Below are 15,539 nucleotides of genomic sequence, written 5' to 3' on the forward strand. Positions count from 1 at the left end.
CGTTCTTTCTTTCTGCGGGACAGCTCGTACTAACGTTACACTGAATAGACAAGATAAACAAGATACAACACGACGCCTCTCGGACTCTTCCTTGAGGTTGTACCACCCGTCTCTTCAAGCATCGCTTTTGAAGGACGTTGTCAGCGTTTAAGCGCCACCGGATGCACGCGTGAAGATTCCTCGACGAGATATACGACGAAGAGCGCAAAATCCATCTGCCATCAACGGATTCCCGAGTGAAAGCGATAGTGAAGGCGATTCGGGAATGGCTTGGCTCGCAGAGGAGCGACAAGAAGTGAATGGTCGGTGTCGAGAGAATCAAAAGACGCATACAGGCTGCGCAAGCGCGCCCTCCCATTCTCAAGCCAAGCGCAAGACAACGATCTTCAAGAGCCCTCATCCCTACGACTGCCGACGAAAGCCTACGACAACCGCAAGAACACGCCCTACGCTCGACGGCGAATGGCCAGCGACGCTAGGTCAGCCGCGCTGGCTGCAGCTGCTACCGCATCCCCGAGCGTGTCCTCAAAGTCACTTCTCGTCGTTGACGCTGTCGAAGGTGTGGCCCGAGAAGACGTGGGTGCACCAGAGTGAGATGCCGCGCGCTCAGCGTCGCGAAGCCGCTGCATCGCCGCGTCGAAGAGCGCCGCAAAGTCCTTTAGCTCAGCCATAGCGATGGTCAGGTCGTTGTCGATTGCGGGCGGTGAGCTGGGCGATTGGCGCTCGTCTGCCTCGCGTGCCGGCTCGTCTACCTTGACTGCTGTCTCGTCTGCCCCGCCTGTTGGCTCCTCGCTCGCATCCGTCGACGTCTCTTCGGCCTCCCTCGCGTCCGCTAGTAACGCACTCGATAGCGTGGTTTTCGACGCCAGCTCCGAGGCCGTCGCCGCCTCCAGCATAGCCGCGCATAGTCTCCTGACAGACTCTGTTTGCGACGAGGTGTCGTCGACCGCGGGCCTCTCGCCTTCATCCTCCTCTTTCTCCTCCGAGCTCTCGCTCTCGCCCTCTTCGCCTCACCCTTCCCTGTCGAGCTCTCGGTGTCTTGTTCTTCATCCACCGACGTCCTCAAGATCTCCCGAATCTCTAGCTCCTCTTCGGCCTCCACGCCATCGCTCGCTACGGGCGTCGGTCGCATGCGCGAGCGTGCCACCAGCGGGGAGGTCACGCTGTGGGAATGACGAGCACACTCGTCCTCTTCGATGCTCATCGCGGATGAGTCGTTCTCGTCATCGACCCTTTGATCGTCTTCTTCACCCTCAGTCCTGCTCGAGGATTTGCCTTCGTCCTCTATCAAAGCCCCTGCGATCCGTTCGCCTGCGTTGCTTTCCAAGTGTGTCCGATCGCCCGCTCCCGCACGCGCATGAGAGCTGCCGTTCGCAGTCAGCTGACTGCTCCCGCCGGCGAAGACGTGGATATTTGCCGGAGCCTTCGTCGGGCTTCGAGGCGGCGGCAGAGGCGGTTGGTCTGGTTAGGCAAGCGCTGGGCGGATCATCAGCAAGCTAGGTATATGCGCTCAAAACCGCAGGGTTCGCGAAGTCCTTCGACGCGATCGAGTCAGCGCACAAGAAGAGTGGGAGAGCTCGGCGCTTCAGTCCATGCCGACGGGAAGAAGGGAAGTCCATAGTTCGAGTCGCTCGCTCATCCGCGTGTTCTTAGACGGGGAAGAGAATCCTGACCTGCATACTCGCGACGCATTCGAGCAAGTTTTGCGGGTTTCTTCGGCCGAAGACCTGTAACACTGATCAGGATACTCGAAAACGTGAAGACGATATGCTGTAGAAAGCGATGCGAAGGGCGACGATTGGCGACTTGGTCTATGACTACGAGAATTCAAAGACTTAGTAGGCAGCTCGACACGCACCCTGATCACTCGATACAGACCGTCATAGCGGAACCTAAAGTCGTCCGATGAGCGAAAAGGACGCGGACCCAGATGACAACACTTAGTCGGCCAAAGGAGCGCAAAGATATACTCACCCTTGCTCCGGCGCATACGGCGAGTCAAGCTTATATCCACGGACAACGCGAACGGGCTTGCGCGATTCGTATGATTGCTAGAATGTGCATGTCAGCACGTGGAGGATGGATGTGCGCAGAAGATGGCCGAACAAGATGGGAGAGAAGAGAAATAGCGAGTTCAGGGAAAGTTCGCGTATACGAAACATACACCGAGAGAGATGGCGGAGCAGAAGAAAACATTGTCGCGGCTGCTAGGTCAGAAGCCCGAACGCACCTGCAAGGACCTGTTCCTCCAGTCCCACTTCTGGCTAGCTACTTGTGTGCCGCCAGGTTTGTCAAGCCCGCCTGGAAATGTGTCAGCATGAAAGGTATGCCTGACAGAAAGGGAAATCAGGAGAAGAACGACATTTGGGGGACTATGTGCGGGCGGATCCTACAGCGTACCTTGCCCGACGTATTCACTGGCAGAAGGAGGGTCAGTCACTACATAAAATCACACGTGCAACCTCATCCAGAGAAAAGCGATGGGATCTGTACGAGTCCTTGCCTTGAGCAAATTTCCGAGAAGACAAGGGGGTTCGATGGCCGGCAAGGGAGAAATCGAGAATCGAACTGCAAGATTTGAAGAGATAAATGAGAGTTTAATGCACGTACATAAGCTCCCCGTGATCCTGGTCTGGATATCCTCCGTTTCTGTAGGATTTGTGTGTCGGTTTAGAGGGTCATCGAAATGAGCGGGCGCGGCCGAATATACGTGCATTGCCAGAGCGGCGCAGATTGGCTGAGAAGGGATGCAGTAGACTACGCACAGAAGAACTGCGTACGCTCCATCTCTATACTTCTCGGCGAATATCCCAGCGCGCACTTCCGCATGCACGCCCGAAGCTCTCAAAGCCTTTCTATTTGGGAAGATCGTCCCGGGTGGTATACCCGGAATACCTCCATATTTCTTACCAGTAGACGTACTCACAGCAGCGGCCATAACTATAGCATATGCTCTTGGACAAATGATTCGGTGGACGAGCGAGATGTTGGCCAGAGTTAGCCTTTGTTTGGCTGTGTTGGCCACGAACGATGATCCCGTCGCGTGTCGATTCCCGGCCCGGTCCCGGCATCACCTGCCTTCGACCGTCATGTCTCCTTGGTCGTGAACTTCGCATTTTCAAGAGCTGCACCCGCGACCTGGAGTGAGCGCCTCCCTTTCGACTCAAATGCTTCATTATTTCTCGCCTTACCTTGGACAACCCGACTTCGAAGTCTATGACCGGGTCACTTCGATGTCTTGCTCGGGGCAGAAGATCTTCGTCGTAGATGTCAATCACTCCAGTTCCCACATGAATAGAATGCGTCTCTCCCTTACAATGCGGTTCTCCAACCTCAATCGAGCCGGACACACAAAGGTATCCGCATCTTCCCATGTCGAATTGATAGCCCCTTGTTCGCGTCTTCGCTAAACATGGCTCATCTCTTCGAAGCGAGACCCTGAGCTCAAATTGCCCCACCCGAGCACCTACAGACTCATGCGAGAGCATCTTCACCTGCGTAGACTCAAAACCTCTGGTGAGTCGCGAGCGACGTTTGGACCCTCCGCCTTGCTGATATTATTCTAAAAACGATTCGTCGGATGGTTCAATCGAATTTACGAGCAAGATGCGGCCCTAGAGAAGACGACTAGAGCAGCACCTTTCCGCGCCAAGACCGACCGCGACGCCGTCCACCGCAATTGCTTAAAACATTGCGAATTCTTCAGTACGTCTTGCACCCGTCTCACGAATGATCTCGGCTCACACGCATGACCTTCCTGTACGCCCCTCATCACTACGCGCTATGATCCTGAGGGTCTTCTGCTTCCATCGTCGCTGAGTATCTGCGCCTCCGCGCAGCCACCCAGACGACGTGGAACACGCATGTCTGTCGCGGTAGGCACTGCGAATGGATATAGCGAGGCCCGGCACGACGAGTCCCACAGCGCCCTCGCGAGTCGACGGCGAGTAGGACTGGCAGCTACTTGGTCCAGCAGGCGGATGGGCAGTGGGAGCTGCTGAATCTCTGGGCAATTTCGTGAGTCATTCGTTCGCGGTTCTCACTAGGCGACTAAGGAGCGGACTCTTCAGAAGGCCTTTCGCGAAGAGGTTCCGAGTCGTCGAGGACGAGAACGATGCTGGCTACTGCACGCGGTACCTCATCGACAATCGTTACCGTATACTAGGGTACTGCGCGTGTAACTATCAACCGGATGTCCCCTCCAAAGTCGACAGAAGTCCGATGACTGATCTGCCGAGCTTCTGAATCGGCGAGGTGAACGACAGCATTGAGATTGCCCACTGCCGCGACCCTCGGGCCGCATCGATGCTTCTACGTGAGAAAAACAGCACGTCGACGGCGCGTGTGCGAATCGCGACGTCAACAGCAAGCAGGCTGTGTATCGGTTGCTGACGCGTCTTCTCACCGACCCCCATGTCGATCAGCGCAGGGACAGCAAGTCAGGACATGGATCGCAAGGTCCTGTATACGATCCAGTGTGAGTTCCTCCGTTGGCCTGTCCCCCATTTGACTTACAAAGGCGGTCCGTGAAGTCGCGCCCATCGAAGATGGGCTTCCTCAGATTCCAAGGTTCAAAATCACAGGCCCCTCGAGAGACTTGTATGCGATTGCGACGGTCGAGGGCGAAAGCAAGCGTTGCGATCCGAGTAAGGAGCAGTCTTTGGAATTGTGCGTCGCTACATTCCTTCCCGCGTCACCGCTGATCGTTTGCGTCGTAGCATTGCTGGACATGGCGCAGATGTCCGGATCGAGCTGTATGCCGAGCGCGTCAGAGGCGATATCCTGGTTGCGTCCAAGGAGTACAGACTGGGCTCACTGACCTCATTCGATACGCCTGGTACGTCCGGATGTCCAACGGCCAAAATAGCGGGCTGATGTATAGCTTGTAGTCCACCTTGACGTGCGCGATTCGCGCATCGCGAGACGACCGGAATTGCAGCTATCCGTGACCGTCACGCCATTTCAAGAGAGCGTCGCCTCGGAGGTGGCCGCCTTGAAGCCCGAATTATCAATCTCTGACAAATGGAGCGCTATTATGGGGTATTCAAGGACCGTTATCCAGATATGTGATGCCCTCGGAGAGGTTCGTGCTCGACGTCTATCTATCAGCGTCAACGTCTTGAAGCAGGTCTTTTCAGGCTATCCCCCTATCCCAGACTGTATTCGCGCTCCTCGATCTCGGAGTCGACGTGCGTTATCCGTGCGTCGCGTAGGGTGATACTCACAGTCACTATAGGAACTCGAGAAGAGGGTGGAGTACCATCAAGAAATTGTAGCCCTCGTTGATGAAACGAGTAGGATCTGTGAAGTCGTTATTGCCTCCGACAAGCGGGAGTTCAAGGACAAGAGGAAGGAGCAGGGGAAGGCTTGCAACGCGCTGATCACTGAGCTGTTGCGTGTAGCATCATTCCTCCGCTGCTTGGCCTCGGAGAATCTCGGTGAGAAAGTTGAAAGTCTATATCTTTGAGTCGAGACTCACCCGTTTCTGATAGTTAAGCGCTCGCGCACCAAGGTCAATGAACATGTTCATGACATGCTGAACCGCTTGCAAGATCTATCCCGCTATGTCGAAAGTGGTGCGCATCTCGACGCCCAGAATGCTGTATTCAGGATTGAGGAGAAGCTCGGTGAGTGTCTAACTCTACTGAGCGAAATTTCATCCCTTGATATGGGTCCATAGATAATGAGACCACACTAAGGCACCTGCCTATGGCGAACACCCAGGCGGGCACCAGCAAGGGCTGTCGACCCAACACCCGGGTCCAGCTTCTCGCAGCAATCATGGACTGGGCCTTCGATACAAAAGGCCCGCGCTGCCTGATCCTCCACGGCACAGCTGGCAAGGGAAAGTCGGCAGTTGCCAACAGCGTCGCGTGCATCCTTGCCGACATGGGTGCCGTCGCTCCGTTCTTTGCCTTCGATCGCACGAATCCTACTCGTCATGCTCATCAACTTTATCCGACCCTCGCCGAGAAACTAGCCCGCTACGATCAGCATTATCTTGACGAACTGCGGTCGTTGCGTACGGAACAGCTTGAGACCATCGATATCAAGGACCAGCACCGGTACCTGATGCTCTCCGCCCTGCGCCTGTACCAAACGCGTGTCCCCACCATCTTTGTTGTCGATGCGCTCGACGAATGTCGGAATGACGATGATAATAGTATCGGCGAGCGCGCGACGCTGATTCGGACTCTGTGCGAGTGCATACAGGACCGTGAGCTTCCCCCAAGCATTCGGTTCTTGATCACTACGCGTCCGGATGACACGGATATTGCGAAGTTGCTACGAGATGACGAGACAATCGTCGTTGGCCGATCTATCGACCACGAAGAGAACACCGAGAGCGATATTCGCAAGGTTGTCGAGGAGAACCTTCGAGGAACCGATGCCTCCGGGCTAGTGGACGATGTCGTCCACGCGTCGCAGTCCCTCTTCGAATGCGCCGCCGTTCTCTGCCGAGAACTCACTGGCCCAAATCAACCGAAGAGCAGCGCTGCGCGCCAGGATCTCATTCGCAACATCAGACACGAGCCGGGCCACCCGCGACTATACGAGATCTACCGGCTCGTGCTCCACACGCATATCGGTACGAATGACCCTATATACCTATCGACTTACCGTCAGTTTCTCGCGTGGGTGCTCTCCGTGCGACAGCCACAGCCGGGGGTTGTGTTCCAAGAGTTTGCCGAGGTCTTGCTGGATGGCGAGAAAATAGACGGAATGCTGGTACATCTCGGATCTGTCCTGACCGGCACGCTTACGGGGGATGGCGAGCCCATCCGCCCACTTCACACATCCTTCCGCGACTTCGTACTCGATGCCGAGGCTAGCGGGCCCTTCGCGATCAAGCCCGTCTTTGCCGCCGCCGACTCGCAGCTCGCTCTCGCGTGCTTCGGCATCATGAGCAGGACAGGAAGCGGTCTGCGATACAACATATGCGACTTGCCCTCTCCTTTCGTGTACAAGAAGGACATCAACGACTTGAATGATCGTCTCACCAAGCAAATATCGCCTGGACTCCAGTATGCGTGTCGAGCGGTCTCAGAGCACCTCTCGCGCTGTCATAATTACGAAGAAGGTGCGAAGTTTGTCCTTCATGGTTCCCTCGTGCTCATTATGGGCAGTAGTGCAAGACCTAGTGACCGCCTTGAAGGCGTTCCTACAAAACCCCTTTCTCTTCTGGCTCGAGGCGTGCGGCTGGTTAGGGTATGAGCCATGCGACGTTCTTCAAGATATGCTCGAATGGGTGAAGGTATTGAAGTCCTATGTGATTCTTGGGTGGGAAACTGACATGCGCTCGCCAGATACACGAAAGCAATGACTCAACGCCCCTCGTATTGGACTTCATCTCGTTCGCGAAGCGATACCGCGAAGCAATGTCGGAGTCGCCACCTCAGGTCTATGTGACCGGCCTCCTCTTTGCGCCAGTCGACTCGCATGTTTCACGATTGTACGGGCATCGCATCGTAAGCCCCATCGATATTTCCGGATACGAGAAGGAGCAAGAGTGGCCGCCGAGCGAGACTCTCGTGATCCGAGCCGGAAGCAATGTCTATTCTGTTGCTTATTCTACAGACGGTACACAGATCCTGGCCGGCCTAGGCAATTATACACTTCGAATATGGGATGCGGAGACAGGTCGGCAGATCGGCAGTGCCATGCGAGGACACGGAGACAGGGTCTGGTCTGTTGCATTCTCTCCTGATGGCTCAACAATCGCTTCTGGCTCGGACGACTGCACCGTTCGACTTTGGGACGCCATGACCGGGCAGCAGCAGGGCCAGGCATTGCGCGGACACGCTGGCCGGGTTAAATCAGTAGCATTCTCTCCGGACGGCACCACTGTTGTCAGCGCCTCATACGATTGCACGTTGCGATTGTGGGATGCGAAGGCCGGGAAGGAGATTGGTGAAGCAATGCAGGGACATACGGATTGGGTTCGATCCGTCGTCTTCTCGCACGACGGAGCTTGCATTGTCTCTGGCGGTGATGACCGCACGGTCCGCATATGGGATATAGACACACGACAGCCGCTAGGCGATTCCATACGGCACGAAGGCTGGGTCAGATCAGTCTCAATTTCGCATGACGGCAAGTACGTCGCTTCTGGCTCTGACGACGGGACCATCCACGTGTGGGATGCAGGAGGGAGGCAGCAAGTGTGGTCATTGCATGGGCATATAGGCTGGGTATATGCAGTCGCCTTCTCGTCTGATAGCACGCGCATCGTCTCAGGTGGGCACGATGACACTGTCCGCATTTGGGATGTGGCCTCAGGAGCGCAGGTCGGCGATGACTTGCGCGGCCACACCGAATTAGTCTTCTCCGTGGCCTTCTCTCCCGACGGGAAGCACGTCGCATCCGGCTCCGACGACGGCACGATCCGGGTCTGGGACGTGCGGGAGGCGAAGAAGGAAAGCGGCATCCCGGTCGAACACACCCGCGACGTCACCTCGGTCGCTTGCTCGCCGGATGGCAAGTACATCGTCTCTGGCTCGTGGGACAAGACGGTGCGACTGTGGAACGCTGAGACGGGGGAGCCGGTGGGGGATCCGATGACGGGGCACGATGGCGAAGTCAACTGCGTCACATTCTCGCCGGACAGCACGCGAATTGCCTCCGCCTCGGACGACAGGAAGGTGCGAGTGTGGGATGTGGAGACGCGACTGCCAGTGGGCGTGCTTCAACGGCACAACAGCCGGGCTCTCTGCGTCGCATTCTCGCCTGATGCCACTCGGCTCGTGTCTGGATTAGCGGACGGGACTTTGCGTCTCTGGGATTTGGCGACAGGGCAGCAAATCGGCGAACCACTCTATGGCCACGAAAACTACGTTCGATTTGTGTCATTCTCAAATGACGGCTTGTACATCGCTTCTGGCTCCGATGACCACTCTATCAGACTTTGGGATGCCAAATCACAGCTGCAGTGGAGAGGGCCACTCGCAGGTCATCAGGATTATGTTCTATCTCTCGCGTTCTCGCCCGATGATGTGTACCTCGTGTCTGGCTCCCACGACAGAACAATCCGCCTGTGGGACGTGAAGACGGGCGAGCAGATGGGCGGGCCACTTACCGGTCATACTGACCGGGTACGATCTGTCTCCTTCTCGCCCGATGGGAAGTACGTTGTGTCCGGATCTGATGATAGGACGGTGCGAGTCTGGAGTGTGCAGACCAGGCAGCAAGTCGGTTCCTCCTTGCGAGGGCACGAGGGCTGGGTTAACTCAGTCGCTTTCACTTCTGATGGCGCTCGTATTGTTTCCGGATCTGGTGACGGTACAATCCGAGTCTGGGATTTTGCGAAATTGCAGGGCTCAGAGAACACGGTCGACGCCGCAAGTGCACACACGACAGAAGCTCGTGTGCAGTCACCCCTTCAGGAGATCCACAACCACTGGCTTGTCTACGATGGCGATGGCGTAGAGCGACCCATACTCTGGATTCCCCACCACCTGCGCCAGTATCCTCTCGCCTTCTCCCCATTTCAGCCCCGATTTGTACCTCCTACGACACCCCATATCCGTATCATGCTCAACGATTCGTTCCGACTCGACGAGTGACCGACTTATACTCCTGCACTCACTTCCGAAGAGCCTTCGGAGGCGCTGGTATAGGAGGAGTAGGATGGGAGTACCAGTTGACTTCGGAAGAATCATCCGGTAAGCAGGAGTATTTGTGTACGCCACTTTGCTTTCTGAGCTGACTTTCGGACAGCGCTTGCCACTGAGTGATGGACAACAGCGTGTGGTCGACCCTGCAGCGATCCGACTCCCTCCTCACACATTTGACTCCACCTGACGAGTTCCCTGGCGCGGTCGAACCTGTGCAGAACCGACTCCCTTTCCGTATATACTCGACTTCATCTCACATTTCCTTGGCTCGATGATGTCCTCTTCCTGGCATTTCTGTCCTGCATGACTTTGTACGGTACTTAACCTTCTTCCATGACTCTTACCATCGCCGCGACGCCTCGATTTAACCATCGGCCGACATCACGATCCCGATGTAATATTTTCTTGTTTCCTTCGACTCCTCATATATGCGTCTTGATACATACTTCATGACTCCGTTTTACGATCGCTACTGTTCTGTTTTCCGTGAAGGACTTGACTTGGCTCGTATAACAGCGATTTCGCCACATAGTCTAGTAGGTCCCGGGCGAAAGATGGTATTGAACTACGGAAAGGACGAGTCTGATTACTGTAGGCCCTTCCCCACACTCCGCCTATACGTCGTTATATATTGCGTGCTCGCGCAGTCACTCACGCTCCGCTCCGAAGAACAGGAAAGACGCAAGTCAATGCGACGCGCTTGCGCATGCCGTCTGGAGAGCGCGCTATATGTCCGCGACGCATACCAGATCATCTGCAGCCGCGGGCTGAGCGTCGACGATCGTGGAGAAATCGTCTGACTTGCTGGTGAGAAATACAGGCGCAAGCAGCGCACTGGAACGCTGTGACATTAGCATGCGCTTGCAGCGTCCGATGGTCTGCAGTCGTCTCATGCGTGTGCCGCCAGACGACGATGATTCTACAACGCAGATCAGCGTCCGTGACATTCCGCTCTGAAGCCAGTAGCCAGCCCGCGGCGGCGGCGCGGTAAGAGGATTGCGGTCTTCGTAGATCGTAAGGGTGGCAGGTCAGTACAACGATGGCAGACTCGCCTCGGAAAAAGCGCAAGTAGCGTTTGACGGTCAGCGAGTCGCGCGCTAGAAGTTATGTTTCGGCAAACTCAACAACCCTTCCGTTGACGCGCATCAGAAACCTGGAAGGGTGATCAAGGTCCTCTGAAGGGTTCGAGCCTGATCTCTCGTGCTCGCTCCGCTGAAGAAAGAAAGTCGTACTCACCGGGAAAAGAGTGAGAACCAAGAAGGCCGAAGCCGCGCTGATGACAATGTGGGCCTCGAAGAACCGCACGTATGTAGCTTCACACGCGTGCACCCTTGACTTTCCAACCGCGAGAGGAGCTCAAGATCAAGCTTGAGGACGCGCTCGTTTGCTGACACTGACAGGCTGGTCGCTCACTATTACGCATCCGAGTTTTGAGCGGGTAGTCAATCCTTAGTAAGTGTGGTATCAGCGAGTGCGCGAAGAGCGTGGCAGGAAGGACGCACCGGCACAAATCCGTCAGGGCATTGGGGAAGCGTGTCGCCCGAAGCGAGCACGATGTAAGTATCGCTCCAGTTGAGTTGCATCAGCATAAGAGCATCCACGAGGTTTGAAGCACCCGGAGGAGCATAGTTCTCTTCGACCATAGGGACGTCCCGAACGTGGCGAGGCGCATCCGAGTGCCCGGTGTCTTCGAGGTTGAAGGCCAAGTAGCGATTTTCAAGCATAAGTCGAAGGGAGAGTTAATACGATTCTCTGAAGCGCTGTGAGTAGGAATTGCTGGGGTATGGACCGGGACATGGAGGCAGAAGACAAGGACGGCTCGATCAGCCTCCGCCTTGATCCCGATCAGATTCCGCTTTGCTTCCGCGTTCGTCTTGCTTCCGTCCATCATCATCATCAACGTCGACCCCCTCTGCTATCCCCCTCTCCCGCGAGGTGCTGCGCTCGGACGGCTTTGCAAGGCTACGACGTACTCAGGTTGGACGATTGCCGACGGCGCGCTGATAAGTCCGCGCAATGCCAGTGTCACGTGCGATCATCGGCGAGGATCCTCTGGTTGTGGATGCGCCCGACTCGGCTATAGGAAGATGCGGCTGCGGAAGGTTGCGGGGGCTTTCCCGGGGGAGGGAAGGGTGCGCGTCGACGCAGTTGACCCTCAACGACGTCCCCTTCGTTAAGCGCGCGGTCCCGAAGTACGTGTCCTGCCATACCTATCTACCGCCTGCTAACCTGAGCATGCCCCGCCGGCTTTCTACATCTCTCGATCACCGTTGAAGGGGCAAAAGAGAGACTCGCATGCGCTACGTACTTTCTTAGGGCCCTTCAGACTACGGCGCGGCTCCGGCTCATCTCAAGCGTAGAGCCGGCCCTTGAACCGTCACCACCTACCTGTCCAGGCGCCCAAGCCTGCAACGTCGCATCAGTCGAATGATGAAGGCGCTTGGCGAGGAGATGTGTCGCTCGATAATGCAGCGACAAGTGAGATCATAATCGCGTTTTGAGTGAGTACTGCTGACTCCGATCTCGTGCGCTTTGCGCGACATTGCTGACACCCTACCCCCAGGTCACACTTCATCTATAGCAACAACTTGCTACTCTATCGGATCCACAGCCTCTTGAGTGGATGAACGAGCTCGCCGGCGCTCACGATGACCGTCTTCTTGAGGTACGTGATTGTGTCGAATTTGCTCACGATCCCGGCTGATGCTCTCCATCTCATCAGGTTATCACAACTCTCATCGGGAATGCTAAGAACGTCACCCTACCCCTCCGGCTGCTCTGCTCTATCCGGTGTACTGCGGGTCTTGGCTCTGGCTTCTTCCTCGCACTTGCCCGCCGCGGATTGTTCAACATCGGCGTCGAAGCCGCGAAAGACACCATCGCCTGCCCCATCGTAGCATCATCTGTTCCACGAAACGCAAGACGGGCGCTCGCTTCCACTCGACCGACATCGCTGAGCCCACGTCCTCTCTCATGTGAGCCGGCTCGACTCGCGAATGCTAACGCGCACTCAGGCTGTCGAAGATGCGAGGGGCTGATGGTCGCAACATCAGCCTCCAAAGAGCGGACAAGTTGCTCCATACCGCTTAGGCGCAGTCGAGCGTGGAGATGAAGCTTGACGGCCTTCGTGGAGATGAAGCTTGACCGCCTTCGCTCGGCAGTCGGCTACTGAGTTCGCCCACCACCGACGTGCATGTCGCCTCTGCGGTACGAAGCACGATCCTCAATCCCGAGCTCTGTCTGAGTGATGTGTTCCTGCAAGGTGCGTCTGGGATAATGTTGTCCTTGAGATGCATATATTGACACCTAGTGCAGTCCTCAGCGTACCCACGAAGGGCTTGAATGGCCAAATGTGATACAGCATGAGTCTCAGCATCGGCGTCGGCGGCGATCCTTGATGCTCAGCGACCTTGAGCTCGACGTATGATAGACCAACGCGGAGCACGTCAGGCGCCGGGACCTTGAATCTCTAATCGCTACTTCGCTTGCGCGCAACATGGATCGACCTCATCTGCGTCAGCGCAGTCCATGCGATATCACCTCGACGACGACTAGCGGGCGATGCAGCACCTTCGGCTATCCCGGCGCATATATGCCTATATATACACCGCAGCCAGTGTCTTTAGGGAAAAACGCTGCGCCGTCGAGGCCTCGGCTACGCGCGACCGCTGGGATTGGCGCGCCTCTGCTAAGTAGCGCCGAGGTCGACTGTCACGCCAGTACGTCTTGCGCTCAGGAGCTCTCAGGACGGTAAACGCTTTACGTTCATTGTCTATACGAAGAACTGAAGGACTCTTCAACTTCCTTTGACTGTGGGAGTGGCTACTTCGACAGACCAGAACTCGGGACACGGGCATGCTTCATTGCCTGCACTCGCCGGGCGCGGACGACGTCGCTGAAGGACCCGCGAGCGAATTGAAGACCGAACTCGACCGTTATCTTCGCCGGCACACTCTGATCTTCCTCGCCGCCCCACCCGATCATGAACACTTGCACGTACCTCCCATGCCTCTCAACTTAGATAGCTCAAAATAGCATATATACATTGCTTCACTTTATCTGTTAAGCATTCCTTACACTGCCGCTGTTCTCCAGAAGTCGAGAGACGAGCGCAGGCGAGGTTCAACATGATGAGCGGTTGAGGGAGATGGACCGGAGCCCGCGGCCCGTTGCCCCGAACTCATCCCGATCGTCGAGTCGCATCAGCTTGTCCCCTCCCCTCATGCGGAGACGTCGACGTCTCTCTCCTCTCCCCGCTACGCCTGTTCAACGATACGGAAGCTGCTTCTTGACGTGGCTGTCCGGTCCTCGCCTTATTTTCCGCGCTAACACTTGACTTCCGCCGGTCTTGGACGTCCATACACCCCGGGACATGGAGCTGCTGGTTCTCATCATGGTCGCCATATACTTCGGGAACACGAAGTCTATCTAGCGCGATGGCTCCGTTACCGCTGAAGGTGCGTGGTACCCTCGCTCTGGCCTGTCCTCCGCTGATCGCTCGACAGATGGATGCGAGGAGCCCAACCTCATTGTATGAGATTCGCTGGCGCGCACCCCGCCGGCCCCCGATGCGCGACGTTCGTCAGACAATTTGTACCCAAGACTCGCCCGGACGACCACTCATGGCATCCTGAGTGCCCACATCGGCGCATATACTACCACTCGCCGCACGGTCGCCAACAACATGGATATATGCGCCCTTCTATTCCCCATCTCCCTTTTCGACCGGTCATAGCGTGCCCGTACGTTGACCGGGTCATATACCAACTGTAATCCTGTCCCAATGAGATCCTCCCGTCCGAATCTCCCATAACATCTCGCTGATCACCAGTCAGACCTCAAACTCCGTGACGGCCGGGATTCACGTCCCCTCACCCTCAAGAACGGCGCATATATGCGATGTCCTACCACGGCTCGTCCTTCGAGGACCCTGGTGGAAACTTCAACAATACTCAAGAGCAAGATTTTTGCGACGTCGCTCGGGACATGGCAGTCCGACGCTTGAAAAGCCAGCTCAAACTGTGTCTCGTCCTCTTTCGTCTTGATCTTGATGTATCACGGTAGGTACTCTTGACCGATAACTCTTTCTCCCCGCTCACGACTACAGAGAATCATCACCCGTCAATGCTCGTACTTCACGAGCTGAAATCGGCCAGGCCTCCGAACTCGACGCATATATCCGCTCGTCGAGCTCGCTCTCACGAAGGACGCGCGACCCGAGCAGCCGCTCGAGTCGCGCGCTGTCTGCGGGACGACTGGCGCTCGGTTTCGCGTCTCCGCCTTCGCTTGACTCTCCTAGGACTGACGATATGATCTCTCTCGGGTATGTCTATCATGTCGTGCGGTCGGTTTCCTTCATTCACACAAGCCACAGGTCGTTCGAATGTGCATGTCGAAGTCGCGCTTCCGAACCTTGACGATCCGCTTGGGATTCGCCGTCAACGCCATACCTGCGACAACCTGTCAACATACACGCGATGCCACGTCCGACAGGCTTGAGCCAGGTCTATCGAGTCACATACCTGCGGGCCGGCAATTTCACTGCGCGGGGTATCCGCGAGGCTCCTTCGTCGCTCGCCGGCGCTTGTCAGGCGACGCATCTCCGGCGCGGCTTTGATGAGACACACTTCTCTCGACGTCTCGTGCGTTCAGCCCTTCAGCCAGCCAGGACATCGATCAGGCGGACGCCACCGTCTCGAGAGCGTCTTCAGCTGGGAACCTGGGGATCATAGCCGATTGAGCGACGAGCAATAGAAGGATGGTCGCTCGCTACCCAAAGAGCTCAAAGGCAAGCCGGGCGCCTGTATCACCCCTACGAGGGCGTCTCGCCAAGGTGAGCTTTGAGCACTGGTGCGACCCGCACTGTATGAATCTACTTAACTCTTTTTACAGGAGTTAATCGTGGTCCGCGCTCGCAGAGTCGGC

General features: G+C 56.4%; 6 protein-coding genes across 6 annotated transcripts; 3 read left to right on the plus strand and 3 right to left on the minus strand.

The window, feature by feature from the left end:
• Positions 1-446: 446 nt before the first annotated feature.
• On the minus strand, positions 447-2,991 carry SCHCODRAFT_02541235 (uncharacterized protein; the record flags this gene model as incomplete). The annotated part of the gene is made up of 9 exons (XM_003031902.3): positions 2,766-2,991; positions 2,611-2,649; positions 2,401-2,417; positions 2,231-2,301; positions 1,975-2,051; positions 1,859-1,892; positions 1,674-1,770; positions 1,015-1,461; positions 447-922 (listed from the first exon to the last, which is right to left on the minus strand). The coding sequence occupies exons 1-9, from the start codon at positions 2,936-2,938 to the stop codon at positions 447-449; spliced, it is 1,431 nt and encodes a 476-aa protein (XP_003031948.1). The 5' UTR covers positions 2,939-2,991.
• A 2,215-nt stretch (positions 2,992-5,206) lies between these two features.
• SCHCODRAFT_02279573 (WD40 repeat-like protein) lies at positions 5,207-9,830 on the plus strand. Its single transcript, XM_050342258.1, has 6 exons — positions 5,207-5,438; positions 5,493-5,627; positions 5,681-7,081; positions 7,128-7,255; positions 7,308-9,662; positions 9,718-9,830. Exons 2-5 carry the CDS (start codon positions 5,534-5,536, stop codon positions 9,561-9,563), a joined length of 3,879 nt encoding a protein of 1,292 aa, XP_050199885.1. The 5' UTR covers positions 5,207-5,438; positions 5,493-5,533; the 3' UTR covers positions 9,564-9,662; positions 9,718-9,830.
• A 350-nt stretch (positions 9,831-10,180) lies between these two features.
• SCHCODRAFT_02624941 (uncharacterized protein) lies at positions 10,181-10,414 on the plus strand (the record flags this gene model as incomplete). Its single annotated transcript, XM_050345270.1, has 1 exon — positions 10,181-10,414. A coding segment is annotated over one exon (234 nt), but the record flags the coding sequence as incomplete, so codon positions are not given.
• Positions 10,415-10,561: 147 nt separating this feature from the next.
• On the minus strand, positions 10,562-11,409 carry SCHCODRAFT_02541240 (uncharacterized protein). Its single transcript, XM_050343611.1, has 4 exons — positions 11,117-11,409; positions 11,028-11,062; positions 10,667-10,969; positions 10,562-10,617 (listed from the first exon to the last, which is right to left on the minus strand). Exons 2-3 carry the CDS (start codon positions 11,035-11,037, stop codon positions 10,719-10,721), a joined length of 261 nt encoding a protein of 86 aa, XP_050199887.1. The 5' UTR covers positions 11,038-11,062; positions 11,117-11,409; the 3' UTR covers positions 10,562-10,617; positions 10,667-10,718.
• On the minus strand, positions 10,909-11,338 carry SCHCODRAFT_01151902 (uncharacterized protein; the record flags this gene model as incomplete). Its single annotated transcript, XM_003031901.3, has 2 exons — positions 10,909-11,062; positions 11,117-11,338. 2 exons carry the CDS (start codon positions 11,336-11,338, stop codon positions 11,057-11,059), a joined length of 228 nt encoding a protein of 75 aa, XP_003031947.1. The 3' UTR covers positions 10,909-11,056.
• Positions 11,410-14,873: 3,464 nt separating the features above from the next.
• SCHCODRAFT_01298030 (uncharacterized protein) lies at positions 14,874-15,365 on the plus strand. Its single transcript, XM_003032339.2, has 2 exons — positions 14,874-14,937; positions 14,989-15,365. Exon 2 carries the CDS (start codon positions 15,092-15,094, stop codon positions 15,344-15,346), a length of 255 nt encoding a protein of 84 aa, XP_003032385.1. The 5' UTR covers positions 14,874-14,937; positions 14,989-15,091; the 3' UTR covers positions 15,347-15,365.
• Positions 15,366-15,539: the final 174 nt, after the last annotated feature.

The sequence above is a fragment of the Schizophyllum commune genome (genome assembly GCF_000143185.2).
Source record: "Schizophyllum commune H4-8 unplaced genomic scaffold SCHCOscaffold_6, whole genome shotgun sequence".
NCBI lineage: Eukaryota > Fungi > Basidiomycota > Agaricomycetes > Agaricales > Schizophyllaceae > Schizophyllum > Schizophyllum commune.